The 14,829-nt window shown below is 41.6% G+C and overlaps 1 protein-coding gene across 6 annotated transcripts in view; it reads left to right on the forward strand.

Moving 5' to 3' along the window:
• The window catches only part of LOC139273284 (CLIP-associating protein 2-like), a 650,606-nt gene that overhangs the window by 439,253 nt on the left and 196,524 nt on the right, over positions 1-14,829 (forward strand). For 4 of the 6 annotated variants that reach the window (XM_070889996.1, XM_070889987.1, XM_070890006.1 and 1 more), the window contains 2 exons: positions 8,580-8,642; positions 11,112-11,224. In XM_070889996.1, the coding sequence (XP_070746097.1) occupies positions 8,580-8,642; positions 11,112-11,224 (176 nt within the window). The remainder of the gene's footprint in view (positions 1-8,579; positions 8,643-11,111; positions 11,225-14,829) is intronic. The other 2 variants (XM_070890014.1, XM_070890033.1) reach the window with 1 other exon arrangement.

The raw sequence follows: 14,829 nt of genomic DNA on the forward strand, positions 1-14,829 counted from the left end.
ATCAGGTACAGAATCAAAGATAAAGAGAGGGAAAGAAAGATAGGATTGAGAGAGGAAAGAAAAGACAGAAATAACAAATATTTTAAAAAGTATTTGAATTATTTTTTCAAATCTCCAACAATTAAAAGCTGAAGGAATGAGACTCAACACTTGTAAAAGTTAATTTTCAGTGCGAAGTTGGCCTCACCGTTATTTTCACAGTAAATTCTGGGCCAATCTGTTGCACTATCATGTTAAGGTTTATCTTTGAGATTGTTCTTTTATAGTTCCATCCTTTCAGTATCTTTTCATTATCATTGAAATATTTAATGTGATCTTCAGCTGTTGGGTTTCATTGAGCATGGAATACTGGACTGGAAGGGATTTAACCACTTTCATTGCATTATAGCATGTCTTGTGTAACTTGTATGTTTTATTGATAAGATTTATAGAAACCTTACACCCTGGTAATAATTCAATAACAATTTGAGCAAAACAGAGTGGTATTGTTAAAGTAAATACGTTACCTTGTAGTTAGATAGCTTGCTGCAGCTTCAGTGACTGGAAGAGGCACCGGAAAAAAACTAGGTTTCTGGGTTCATGTCTGTTCTGTGCAGATTGAAAAAGCTGCAGCAGTATTACGAGGTAGTACAATATTTGTACATTGATTCATTTGGCCTTGCACAAAACTGAAAGGAACTGTTCATACTTTAATCACTGTGCATATAGCTTCACAGAATCTTAAATTAAATCTTAAATCCATCATAAGATCAGAAGTAGGTATGTTCGCTAATGATTGCCCAGTGTTCAGTTTCATTCGCAACTCCTCAGATAATGAAGCAGTCCGTGCCCGCACGCAGCAAGACCTGGACAACATTCAGGCTTCGACTGATAAGTAACAGTCGCGCCACTCAAATGCCAGGCAATGACCATCTCCAACAAGAGAAAGTCTAACCACCTCCCCTTGACATGCAATGGCATTACCATTGTGGAATCACCCACCGACAACATCCTAGGGGGTCACCATTGACCAGAAACTTAACTGAACCAGCCACATAAATACCATGGCTACTAGAGCAGGTCAGAGTCTGGGTATTCTGCAATGAGTGACTTATCTCCTGACTCCCCAAAGCCATCTACAAGCCACGAGTCAGGAGTGTGATGGAATACTTTATACTTGCCTGGATGAATGCAGTTCCAACAACACTCAAGAAGCTCGGCACCATCCAGGACAAAGCAGTCTGCTTGATTAGCACCCCATCCACCACCGGCGCACCATGGCTGCAGTGTGTACCATCTACAAGATGCACTGCAGCAACTCGCCAAGGCTTCTTCGACAACACCTCCCAAACCCACGACCTCTACCACCTTGAAGGACAAGGAAAACAGGTGTATGGGAACACCACCATCTCCAATTTCCCCTCCATGTCACACACCATCCTGACTTTGAAATATATCGCCGTTCCTTCATCGTCGCTGTGTCAAAATCCAGCAACTCCCTCCCTACCACAAGGACTGCAGCGGTTCAAGAAGATGGCTCACCACCAACTTCTCGAGGGCAATTAGGGATGGGCAAAAAATGCTGGCCTTGCCAGTGACACCCGCATCTCAAAAATGAATTTTTAAAAAATCTTATTGTTTGTTTTGATGTGAATGAATATGGCAGTGGTCAACCTGGTAAGATGGGCTTCATTCTTCAAACTGAAAGCATGCTCTGTGCACTACTGAGTCCCCGGGGAATTCACTTTTTATCGCTTGAAAATTGTTTTTACCATTTTTGATCCACTTTGGAAAGTGTTTCTTTGGTTCCTCTGGTGAGTGCAGCTGGCATAATCTCTGACTTATATCTCAGCTCAGCCTCACAAGGTCAAAATTCTTAGAGGAACATATCTTCCACAATTGTCCCGATTGATGGCCTGAACTTAATCTGGTAATATGTTGGTAATGATTTTCAATTCAGAAAAATAAAGAAAATCTTCTAACAAGAAAAGTATTTATTACAAGTAGAAATAATGGAGTTAATAGAGCCTTCAGCCGAGAACATAACAACATAAGAAATAGGAGCAGGAGTAGGCCACATGGCCTCTTGAGCCTGCTCCGCCATTTAATACGATCATGGCTGATCCGATCATGGACTCAGGTCCACTTCCCTGTCCGCTCCCTATGACCCCTTATTCCTTTATTGGTTAAGAAACTGTCTATCTCTGTCTTAAATTTATTCAATGACCCAGCTTCCACAGCTCTCTGAGGCAACGAATACCACAGATTTATAACCCTCTGAGAGAAGAAATTCCTCCTTGTCTCAGTTTTAAATGGGGGGCCCCTTATTCTGAGACTATGCCCCTCGTTTTAGTTTTCTCTATGAGTGGAAATATACTCTCTGCATCCACCTTGTCGAGCCCCCTTATTATCTTACATTTGTCGATAAGATCACCTCTCATTCTTTGGAACTCCAATGAGTATAGGCCCAACCGACTCAACCTATCTTCATAAGTCAACCCACTCATCTCCGAAATCAACCTAGTGAACCTTCTCTGAACTGCCTCCAAAGCAAGTATATCCTTTTGTAAATATGGAAATCAAAACAGTAAGCAGTATTCCAGGTGTAGCCTCACAATACCCTGTATAACTGTAGCAAGTCTTCCCTGCTTTTACACTCCATCCCCTTTGCAATAAAGGCCAAGATTCCATTGGTTTTCCTGATCACTTGCTGTACCTGAATACTAACCTTTTGTGTTTCATGCACAAGTACTCCCAGGTCTCGCTGTACTGCAGCACTTCACAATTTTTCTCCATTTAAATAACAACTTGCTCTTTGATTTTCTCTGCCAAAGTGCATAACCTCACACTTTCCAACATCCATCTGCCAAATTTTTACCCACTCACTTAGCCTGTCTATGTCCTTTTGCAGATTTTTTGTGTCCTCCTCACACAATCCTTTTCCCCCCATCTTTGTATCATCAGCAAACTTGGCTACATTACACTCGGTCCCTTCTTCCAAGTCATTAATATAGTTTGTAAATAGTTGGAGTCCCAGCACTGATCCCTGCGGTACCCCACCAGTTACTGATTGCCAATCCGAGAATGAACCATTTATCCCGACTCTCTCTTTTCTGTTAGTTAGCCAATCCTCTATCCATGCTAATATATTACCCCCAACCCCGTGAACTTTTATCTTGTGCAGAAACCTTTTATGTGGCACCTTGTCAAATGCCTTCTGGAAGTCCAAATACACCACATCCATTGGATCCCCTTTATCCACCCTGTTCGTTACATCCTCAAAGAATTCCAGCAAATTTGTCAAACGTGACTTCCCCTTCATAAATCCATGCTGACTCTGCCTGACTGATTTATGTTTTTCCAAATGTCCTGCTACTGCTTCTTTAATAACGGACCCCAACATTTTCCCAACCACAGATGTTAGGCTAACTGGTCTATAGTTTCCTGCTTTTTGACTGCTTCCTTTTTTAAATGGGGCGTTACATTTGCAGTTTTCCAATCTGCTGGGACCTCCCCAGAATCCAGGGAATTTTGGTAAAGTACAACCAATGCATTCACTATCCCTACCGCTACTTCTCTTAAGACCCTAGGATGCAAGCCATCAGGTCCAGGGGATTTATCCGCCTCTAGTCCCATTATCTTACTGAGTACCACCTGCTTAGTGATTGTGATTGTGTTAAGTTCTCTTCCCCCCCCGCCCCGCCCCCCCATTATTAGTGTCCTCTACCGTAAAGACTGATACAAAATATTTGTTCACAGTTTCTGCCATCTCCATATTCCCCATTACTAATTCCCTGGTCTCATCCTCTAAGGGACCAACATTTACTTTAGCCACTCTTTTCCTTTTTATATACCTATAGAACCTCTTGCTATCTGTTTTTATATTTCGTGCTAGTTTACTTTCATAGTCTATCTTCCCTTTCTTAATCATTTTTTTTGTCATTCTTTGCTGGCTTTTAAAAGTTTCCCAATCTTCTGACCTCCTGTTAGTTGTAGCCACTTTGTATGCCCTTGTTTTTAATTGGATACCGTCCTTTATTTCTTTAGTTAGCCACGGATGGCTATCTTTTCTTTTACACCCTTTCCTCCTCACTGGAATATATTTTTCTTGAGAGTTGTGAGATATCTCCTTAAATGTACACCACTGTTCATCAACACTTTAATCTATTTTCCCAGTCCACTTTAGCCATCTCTGCCCTCATACCTTTGTAGTCTCCTTTATTTAAGCTTAGTACGCTGGTTAGAGATTCAACTTTCTTATCCTCCATCTGAATTTGAAATTCAACCATGCTTTGATCACTCATTCCAGCATAACACACAGATATTCATAAAATGCATTAAGACATAAAATCTTGTCTTATGAGTAGGGTAAACATGGTTGGTAGTAGTTAGGCATTAAATATTTAATTTAATGCACTCTTTTTATTAATCAAGCACGGATTTAGGTAAAACATTTAGGCTGATTAATGAAGATTACTGAAGACAAACATAGGTCCCTTGCAGTCGGATTCAGGTGAATTTATAATGGGGAACAAAGAAATGGCAGACCAATTGAACAAATACTTCGGTTCTATCTTCAAGAAGGAAGACACAAATAACCTTCCGATTGTACTAGGGGACAGTAGGTCTAGTGAGAAGGAGGAACTGAAGGATATCCTTATTAGGCGGGAAATTGTGTTAGGGAAATTGATGGGATTGAAGGCCAATAAATCCCCGGGCCTGATAGTCTGCATCCCAGAGTACTTAAGGAAGTGGCCCTAGAAATAGTGGATGCATTGGTGATCATTTTCCAACAGTCTATCGACTCTGGATCAGTTCCAATGGACTGGAGGGTAGCTAATGAAACACCGCTTTTTAGAAAAGGAGGGAGAGAGAAAACGGCTAATTATAGACCGGTTAGCCTGACATCAGTGGTGGGGAAAATGTTGGAATCAATCATTAAGGATGAAATAGCAGCGCATTTGGAAAGCAGTGACAGGATCGGACCAAGTCAGCATGGATTTATGAAAGGGAAATCATGCTTGACGAATCTTGTGGAATTTTTTGAGGATGTAACTAGCAGAGTGGACAAGGGAGAACCAGTGGATGTGGTGTATTTGGACTTTCAAATGGCTTTTGACAAGGTCCCACACAAGAGATTGGTGTGCAAAATCAAAGCGCATAGTATTGGGGGTAATGTACTGACGTGGATAGAGAACTGGTTGGCAGACAGGAAGCAGAGAGTCGGGATAAACGGGTCCTTTTTGGAATGGGAGGCAGTGACTAGTAGAGTGCCGCAGGGCTCAGTGCTGGGACTCCAGCTCTTTACAATATACATTAACGATTTAGATGAAGGAATTGAGTGTAATATCTCCAAGTTTGCGGATGACACTAAACTGGGTGGCAGTGTGAGCTGTGAGGAGGACGTTAAGAGGCTGCAGGTTGACTTGGACAGGTTAGGTGAGTGGGCAAATGCATGGCAGATGCAGTACAATGTGGATAAATGTGAGGTTATCCATTTTGGGGGCAAAAACACGAAGGCAGAATATAATCTGGATGGCGGCAGATTAGGAAAAGGGAAGGTGCAACGAGACCTAGGTGTCATGGTACATCAGTCATTGAAAGTTGGCATGCAGGTGCAACAGGCAGTGAAGAAAGCAAATGGCATGTTGGTCTTCATAGCTAGGGGATTTGAGTATAGGAGCAGAGAGGTCTTGCTGCAGCTGTACAGGGCCTTGGTGAGGCCTCACCTGGAATAGTGTGTTCAGTTTTGGTCTCCTAATCTGAGGAAGGACGTTCTTGCTGTTGAGGGAGTGCAGCGAAGGTTCACCAGACAGATTCCAGGGATGGATCGACTGTCATATGAGGAGAGACTGGATCAACTGAGCCTTTATTCACTGGAGTCTAGAAGGATGAGGGGATCTGATAGAAACGTTTAAGATTCTGACGGGACTGGACAGGTTAGATGCGGGAAGAATGTTCCCAATGTTGGGGAAGTCCAGAACCAGGGGACATAGTCTTAGGATAAGGGGTAGGCCATTCAGGACTGAGATGAGGAGAAACTTCTTCACTCAGAGAGTTGTTAACCTGTGGAATTCCCTGCCGCAGAGAGTTGTTGATGCCAGTTCATTGGAAAAATTCAAGAGGGAGTTAGATATGGTCTTTACGGCTAAGGGGATCAAGGGGTATGGAGAGAAAGCAGGAAAGGGGTACTGAGGGAATGATCAGCCATGATCTTATTGAATGGCGGTGCAGGCTCGAAGGGCCGAATGGCCTACTCCTGCACCTATTTTCTATGTTTTAATGCAATGACACCATCATAAAAACAGCTTACTTGACAGTAAGTTATTGGTGGTACTTATATATGTTCAAAAGGTACTTTGAATTTTAGTAAAAATACAAACCATGTAAATACCAATATTCAAAGCAATGCATCATGATATTGCTGCAGAAGATGCTGCAATTTAAAATTATGACAACTGTGCAGCAATTTTCTCATTATTGGTCAATATGTATCTGCCCTAAATTTGTAATTAGTGCCCGTACTGGTTTATTCAGCAGTTTTCTCTCCTCCTCTGAAGACATCAATTACCTGCTGGGCTTAGATTTTGTGGGTGACAGTCACCCTCCATTACCTCACCCAAGTTGCTATTATTCATGTGTGAGCCTTTGGGAGTGTCGGCAGGTTAACTGCGCATAGCAGCTGTCATAGACAAGCTCATTCTTGTCCTCACCAAGCATCCAAATGGATGCATTTGCTGCAGGAGGCTGTTGATAGCAATTGAGCAAAAACTCTGGCCCCTATTTAAAAAAGGAGGCAGACAAAAAGCAGGAAAGTATAGACCAATTAACCTAATATCTGTGGTTGGGAAGATGTTGGAGTCCATTATTAAAGAAGCAGTAGTAGGACATTTGGGAAAGCAAACTTCAGTCAGGCAGAGTCAGCATATGTTTATGAAGGGGAAGTCATATTTGACAAATTTGCTAGAATTCTTTGAGGATGTAACAAACAGGATGGATAAAGGGGAACCAGTGGATGTGATGTATTTGGAATTCCAGAAGGCATTTGACAAGATGCCACATAAAAGGTTACTGCACAAGATAAAAGTTCACGGGGTTGGGGGTAATATATTAGCATGGATAGAGGATTGGCTAACAAACAGAAAACAGAGAGTTGGGATAAATGGTTCATTCTCGGGTTGGCAATCAATAACAAGTGGGGTGCCACAGGGATCAGTGCTGGGACCCCAACTATTTACAATCTATATTAACGACTTGAAGGAAGGGCCCGAGTGTAACGTAGCCAAGTTTGCTGACGATATAAAGATGGGAAGAAAAGCAATGGGTGAGGAGGACACAAAAAAATCTGCAAAAGGACATAGACAGGCTAAGTGAGTGGGCAAAAATTTGGCAGATGGAGTATAATGTTGGAAAGTGTGAGATCATGTACCTTGGCAGAAAAAAATGAAAGAGCAAGTTATTATTTAAATGGAGAAAGATTGCAAACTGCTGCAGTACAGCGGGACCTGGGGGCACTTGTGCATGAAACACAAAAGGTTAGTATGCAGGTACAGCAAGTAATCTGCAAGGCCAATGGTATCTTGACCTTTATTGCAAAGGGGATGGAATATAAAAGCAGCGTAGTCTTGCTACAGTTATACAGGGTATTGGTGAGGCCACACCTGGAATACTGCGTGCAGTTTTAGTTTCCATATTTACGAAAGGATATACTTGCTTTGGAGGCAGTTCAGAGAAGGTTCACAAGGTTGATTCTGGAGATGAGGGGATTGACTTATGAGAAAAGGTTGAGTAGGTTGGGCTTCTACTCATTGGAATTCAGAAGAATGAGAGGTGATCTTATCGAAACATATAAGATTATGAGGGGGCTTGATAGGGTGGATGTAGAGAGAATATTTCCACTGATAGGGGAGACGAGAACTAGAGGGCATAATCTTAGAATAAGGGGTCGCCCATTTAAAACTGAGATGAAGAAAAATTTCTTCTGAGGGCTGTGGATCTGTGGAATTTGCTGCCTCAGACAGCTTTGGAAGCTGGGTCATTGAATAAATTTAAGACAGAAATAGACAGTTTCTTAAACGTTAAGGGATTATGGAGAGCGGGCAGGGAAGTGGACCCGAGTCCATGATCAGATCAGCCACGATCGTATTAAATGGTGGAGCAGGCTCGAGGGACCGTATGGCCTACTCTGCTCCTATTTCTTATGTTCTTATGTTGTCCCGCTCTCCGATCTGTCCCAGCACTATCCCAGCTAAGATCACCATTTACTGGGGATTAGGTCTGGCCTGTATGACTCAATCACGCACTAGATAAACCTGCTTTCCTGTAAGTGGGAGGAGAGCAGGATTTTCAGTGTTGCACTTGAGAGCAAATTAAGAAAGTGATGTAGTTCCAGTTGTGCTGACTCTTGGTTTTCAAGATGACATGAAACTATAATTGCATGTAATCTCTTTATTTAATTTTAGAACAAATGCTAGCAACATTTTGACCCCCTGTGCTATTTTTATCCAAGTGGCCAAAGCTTTGCATTCCAATTAATATTTGCCTGTAATGCAGGGCTTGCCATGGTAATAGACAGGGTTTGTGTCATCCTATGCTTGCAGCCTCCAGACATCACTCCAGATCAACTGGTGCTCTCTACACTGCAGACACATACTCAGCTTCAGGTGAAAAATTGGGTAACAGCATGCCAGCATTGTCTGCAAATGTTTCAGTTTGACTTTTTTTGGTTGGCATGTATCCACAAAGAACATTTTTGTCATCCTTATTTTTTCACCAAACTGGTAATTATATTTTTGAAGATCACACTTTGGTTGCAGTGTTATTTAAGTGTACACATTGCTGCAGAGATTCTTGTAGTCTTGTGTGTTTAAAAAAAACTCAGAAATGTAACAAATCTAACTTTCTTTCAAGTATGATCTGTCCATCACCGTTTATTTTTTTAATCTTGTATCTATTTCTTCATCTCGTGTTTATCTCTTCATCTTGTATCTCTCTTTATTTCTTTCGCTCTATCTCTCTCTCTTTCTTTACACAACCTTGCACTTAGAATCATAGGCCCCAAGTTTCCACACGCGGCAAAACAGGCGCCCCTCCGAGCTGGGCCCCCGTTTTTCGCACCGAAAACGGCGCCTGAAAAAAAACGCACTATTCTCGAGCGCTTTGCAGCTCGATGTCTGCTTGGCGCAGCGCACAGGGGGCGGAGCCTACCACTCACGCTGATTTTGTAAGTAGGAGGGGGTGGGTACAATTTAAATGAGTTTTTTTCGTGCCGGCAACCCTGCGCGTGCGCGTTGGAGCGTTCGCGCATGCGTAGTCTGAAGTAAACATTGGCACTCGGCCATTTTAAAAAGTGCTGCAGAAAAAGTGAAAATTTGTTTATTGAACCCTTGCAAAGGCTTGCATTTTAATTTTCTTGATATTTCTGTGTGTGAGGGTGAGGGAGTGTATTCTGTAATTAAAGATAGACTGTGATAAACAGGACATATGCACTTGTTTGAGACTATTCAAATTCCTTGTAGCTGTTCAATTTTTAACATTTTTTAATAAAACCACATTGCCCTTCCATGATCAGCACTGAGGCTTCTTGCAGCTTTCTCCCCCTGCCGTCCGTCGGGCCCGACGGCAAACGGCTGCCTCAAGCACTGAGGCTTCTTGCAGCTTTCTCCCTCCCTCCCCCTGCCGTCCGTCAGGCCCGACGGCAAACCGCTGCCTGAAAGGCCTGCCTGAAGCACTTTCACACAAGTAGGAACATGGTTTATTTAATCTTTTCTTTGCTTATAAATTTTTATTCAGGTTGGATTTATTTGTATAATATTTGTGTAAGTATAACTATGATTTATTGTAGAATTTAATGACTTCCCTTCCCCCCCCCTCCCCCCCCCACCTCGTTCCCGACGCCTAATTTGTAACCTGCGCCTGATTTTTTAATGTGTAGACAAGGTTTTTTCAAGCCTACAAAAATCTTCACTTGCTCCATTCTAAGTTAGTTTGGAGTACGTTTTCACTGTGGAAACTTTCAAATCAGGCGTCAGTGGCCGGACACGCCCCCTTTTGAAAGAAAAATTCTGTTCAAAAGTGAAACTGTTCTACCTGACTAGAACTGCAGAAAACTTAAATGTGGAGAATTGCGATTTCTAAGATACTCCGTTCTCCACCAGTTGCTCCTAAAAATCAGGAGCAAATCATGTGGAAACTTGGGGCCATAGACATTACAGCACAGAAGGAATTCATTCTAGCCTATCACATAGAAATTACAGCACAGAGGGAGATCATTCTGGCCCATCACACTTATCAACTAAAGCTATCAACTGTAATTAAATTTCCCCAGATCTTTTTTTCTTATCCAATTCTTTTTAAATGCTGTTGCAGTTTCTTCTGCCTCAATCACCATGTGTTGTAAAATATTCCATTCTGATAACAGATTATGTGAAAACATCTCTTCTAACTTCCCTCTTTGTTCTTTTAATAGTCTTCAGTTTATGCCCCTTATTATGAATCCATCTAATGGAAACAATCTTTCATTATTTACCTTTCAAAACCAATGTCTTGTACATATTCAACAGAACTCACTTGCTTTAATAGTCACTGCCCTGTGTGTATAAAACCCAAAGTCCTATTGCCTTTTTAATGGCCTTTTCTGTGTGCACTTCTACCTGTCAAGTTCTATGTATCTGCACCCTAGGTCTCTGTTCCTCTAATAGAGTATTCACATTGGGCAGAGATGGGAGTCACCCCACATGTATTGAAAATAATTATAATGAAACTAAAATCTGAGAAAACAAAAGGTAAAAATGTAGTTTTTGCAGAGGTTACTGATGGTCACCTTGCACAGCATTTTTTTTAAAGCACTCTCTGCAGAATAAATATCATTTAATATAACACTGTCCTGTGTAATCTGATAGGATAGGCAGAAACCTTTTAAGTTTTTTCTGTTTTATATCTTGACTTACAGCATTTATTTATATCACAAGCCATTATGCATGTGACCGTTTGTTCTGTTTGAACATTTTTTTCAGAGATCCTAACTGGTATCCCATTTCATATTTTCATTTCTTAAAGATTCTTCAGAAATGTGATATTGATTTTATTGATTAAGTGCTTAAAGTTTGTTTTGTTTCTTGCTGATAAAATAGCAGGGTCCGATCGCTATGGGTTTAATCAGTCCAGTAGATTGTCTGCATCAGTGAGTGCCATGCGAGTTCTCAACACAGGATCTGATGTAGAGGAAGCTGTTGCCGATGCTTTGGTATGTACTGCAAATTTATATGGTCGTATTTGTGATTAATCATTTGAATTCTGATTGTCTTTTAAAAGCCTACTCTTGTGATACAAAATGTTATGTCATTATTTATTCTCCACATGCTATAGAACAGCTCAATTATTGTATTGAGGAAATCACAGGAACAGAATTCTTTACAGAGCTTCTAACATCAGTCTTGTGAATTGCCAATCCTGCCTGTGCTGTGTATTAACTTAAATCCATGATTTGCTCCCTCAGTTCTTTTCTCCCATTAGCAACAGCTTGTTTTGTATAAGCTTCACTCCATAAATAGTTACTTCCCTTGCTCCTCATCTGCAGAGCTGTTACCAGGTGCTTATCATAGCAAACTGGGAAAAACTAACTGCCCAGTATTTTAACTGTTTCCTTTGTGGATTCCTCCAGTATTAATTTTGTTGTGACTGTTGACTTCCAACTTTGTTTCCGCAAGATTGTTATTTGAAATATTTAGTTACAGTACATCTTTTAACAGCTGTTAGTATAACAGCTACTCTGCCACAGAGACATGCTGACTGGCTGCCACTGTTATCTGTGGTCTCACAACTAAAGCTTGACATTTGTCCCCCAGAAGTGCATGTTGTTGCTTCCAGTTGTTCCAAATAGGGTTTGGTGTGGGTGGCTAAAGCAGTGTTAGCAGATATCAGTTAAGAAGAAAATGTCAAGTCACACACCTGCACAACTGAAAAGGAACCCAGGAAAGATTCTGATATAAAAATGAAAATATTAGAACTCATTTGAAAGAGTTGAATCTGCAGATTGGTCGGAAAACAAGTCAAACGGGCCCAAAACCGTGGTCAGCACTATTTGTTGGCATCGTGTTCCGGCAGTGCTGGAGCCCAAGTATTGTCCTGGCGCTTGTGTCAGTAGATGGTCAGCTGTAGACCACAAACTACATTATCAGTGTGCAGTGGTGCAAGATATGGTGATCAGAGTACCTTGCTTCAGAATCATGCCTAAATTAGGTCTTTCTGGCTCAGTTGCTATCACTTCAACTCAGAAGTTTGGGGGGGGTGGGGGGGATTCAACCCCAGGCAGCACATGAACACATAATTCCTGGTTGATCCTCACGTGTCAGTCGTGGCTCAGTTGGTAGCACTCTTTGCTCTGAGTCAGAAGGTTGTTGGTTGAAGTCTCACTCCAGAGACTTGAATACAAAAATCTAGGTACTGCAGTATTGAGGAAGTGCTGCACTGTCAGAAATGGCACTGTTTCGAAGAAGTGCAGGGGAGTTATCCCTGGTTTCCTGGCCAATATTTATCCCTCAATCAACATCACAAAAATATTATCACACTGCTGTTTGTGAGACCTTGCTGTGTGCACATTGGCTGCTGCGTTTTCTACATTACAACAGTAACTACACTTCATTTGTGGTCATTTTCCAACATTCCATGGACTCTGGATAAGTTCCTATGGATTGGAGGGTAGCTAATGTAACCCCACTTTTTAAAAAAGGAGGGAGAGAGAACACAGGGAATTATAGACCTGTGAGCCTGACATCGGTAGTGGGGAAAATGTTGGAATCAATTATTAAAGATATAATAGCAGCGCATTTGGAAAGTAGTGACAGGATCCAAGTTAGCATGGATATATGAAAGGGAGATCATGCTTGACAAATCTTCTAGAATTTTTTGAGGATGTAACTAGTAGAGTGGACACGGGAGAGCCAGTGGATGTGGTGTATTTGGACTTTCAAAAGGCTTTTGACAAGGTCCCACAAAAGAGATTAGTGTACAAAATTAAGGCACATGGTATTGGGGGTAATGTATTGACATGGATTGAGAACTGGTTGGCAGACAGGAAGCAAACAGTAGGAATAAATGGGTACTTTTAAGAATGGCAGGCAGTGACTCGTGGGGTACCACAAGGTTCAGTGCTGGGACCCCAGTTATTTACAATATATATTAATAATTTAAACAAAGGAATTGAATGTAATTTCTCCAAGTTTGCAGATGACACTAAGCTGGGTGGCAGTGTGAGCTGTGAGGAGGATACTAAGAGGCTGCAGGGTGACTTGGACAGGTTAGGTGAGTAGGCAAATGCATGGCAGATACAGTATAATGTGGATAAGTGTGAGGTTATCCACTTTGGTGGCAAAAACAGGAAGGCAGATTATTATCTGAATGGTGACAGATTAGTAAAAGGGGAGGTGCAACAAGACCTGGGTGTCATGGTACATCAGTCATTGAAAGTAGGCATGCAGGTACAGCAGGCAGTAAAGAAAGCAAATGGCATGTTGGCCTTCATAGTGAGAGGATTTGAGTATAGGAGCAGGGAGGTCTTGCTGCAGTTGTACAGGGCCTTGGTGAGACCACACCTTGAGTATCGTCTGCAGTTTTGGTCTCCTAATCTGAGGAAGGACATTCTTGCTATTGAGGGAGTGCAGCGAAGATTCACCAGACTGATTCCCGGGATGGCAGGACTGACATGTGAAGAAAGACTGGATCGACTAGGCTTATATTCACTGTAATTTAGAAGAATGAGAGGGGATCTCATAGAAGCATATAAAATTCTGACGGGATTGGACAGGTTAGATGTAGGAAGAATATTCCCGATGTTGGGGAAGTCCAGAACCAGAAGTCACAGTCTAAGGACAAGGATTAACCAATGGAATTGTGAACCTATGGAATTCTCTACCACAGAAATTTGTTGAGTCCAGTTTGTTGGATATATTCAAAAGGGAGTTCGATGTGGCCCTTACGGCTAAAGGGATCAGGAGATATGGAGAGAAGGCAGCAGTGGGGTACTGAAGTTGCATGATCAGCCATGATCATATTGAATGGTGGTGCAGGCTCGAAGGGCCGAATGGCCTGTTCCTGCACCTATTTTCTATGTTTCAAAAGCATTTCAATGGCTATAAAGAGCTTTGGGACATTCTGAGATCATGAAATGCGCTATATAAATGCAATTTTTTTTCTTTCGGTGCAGTACTTGAGGTTGTATTGAATTGTTAGAGGTGCCATCATTCATCTCCTATGTCCTGACGAACAAAATTTCCTCAGCCATATCCATCAAACAAATGGTTAACTGGGTATTTGTCTCATTGCTTTTTGAGGGCTTTTGCTGTGTGCAAAGCAGTGACCACATTTGACGACATAACAACAGTCATATTGCACTTTAAAGTAATTAATTGTATGTGTAACACCTTAAAGTGTTTCTGATGAAATGGTAAGGTGCTATATAAATACACGTTCTTCATTTTTTTGATTTGTTTTCTGGTGTCCACTAGACTCTTAAGCAGAGCAATTTTTTGAAGATCTCCTTTTCCTGTCTTCCTTGAAAGATTGATACCTTGTTGGGGTATAGTTCTGGGGACAGATCACCCTGCAGTACTTCCTCCTCATGGCTATTCATTTTTGATCCTTGACGTTGGATGCTTCGCAGCCAAGCTTGAACCTGTCCTCACCGGTTGTCCATCTGTACAATAAGACTTCTAGGAAGGGTCACGATAATTGCCATGAGCAAAGATTTTTAGTCATTACTTTCCCCTTCCCTCCAACCCAGTACTTCTGTTGCCAATTTTGTAGCTTTCTTGCAGCCTTGGCTGACAGCTAACTCAGCAAAGATCTGGTGAT

The sequence above is a fragment of the Pristiophorus japonicus genome, chromosome 1 (genome assembly GCF_044704955.1).
Source record: "Pristiophorus japonicus isolate sPriJap1 chromosome 1, sPriJap1.hap1, whole genome shotgun sequence".
In the NCBI taxonomy this organism is placed as follows: Eukaryota; Metazoa; Chordata; class Chondrichthyes; family Pristiophoridae; genus Pristiophorus; species Pristiophorus japonicus.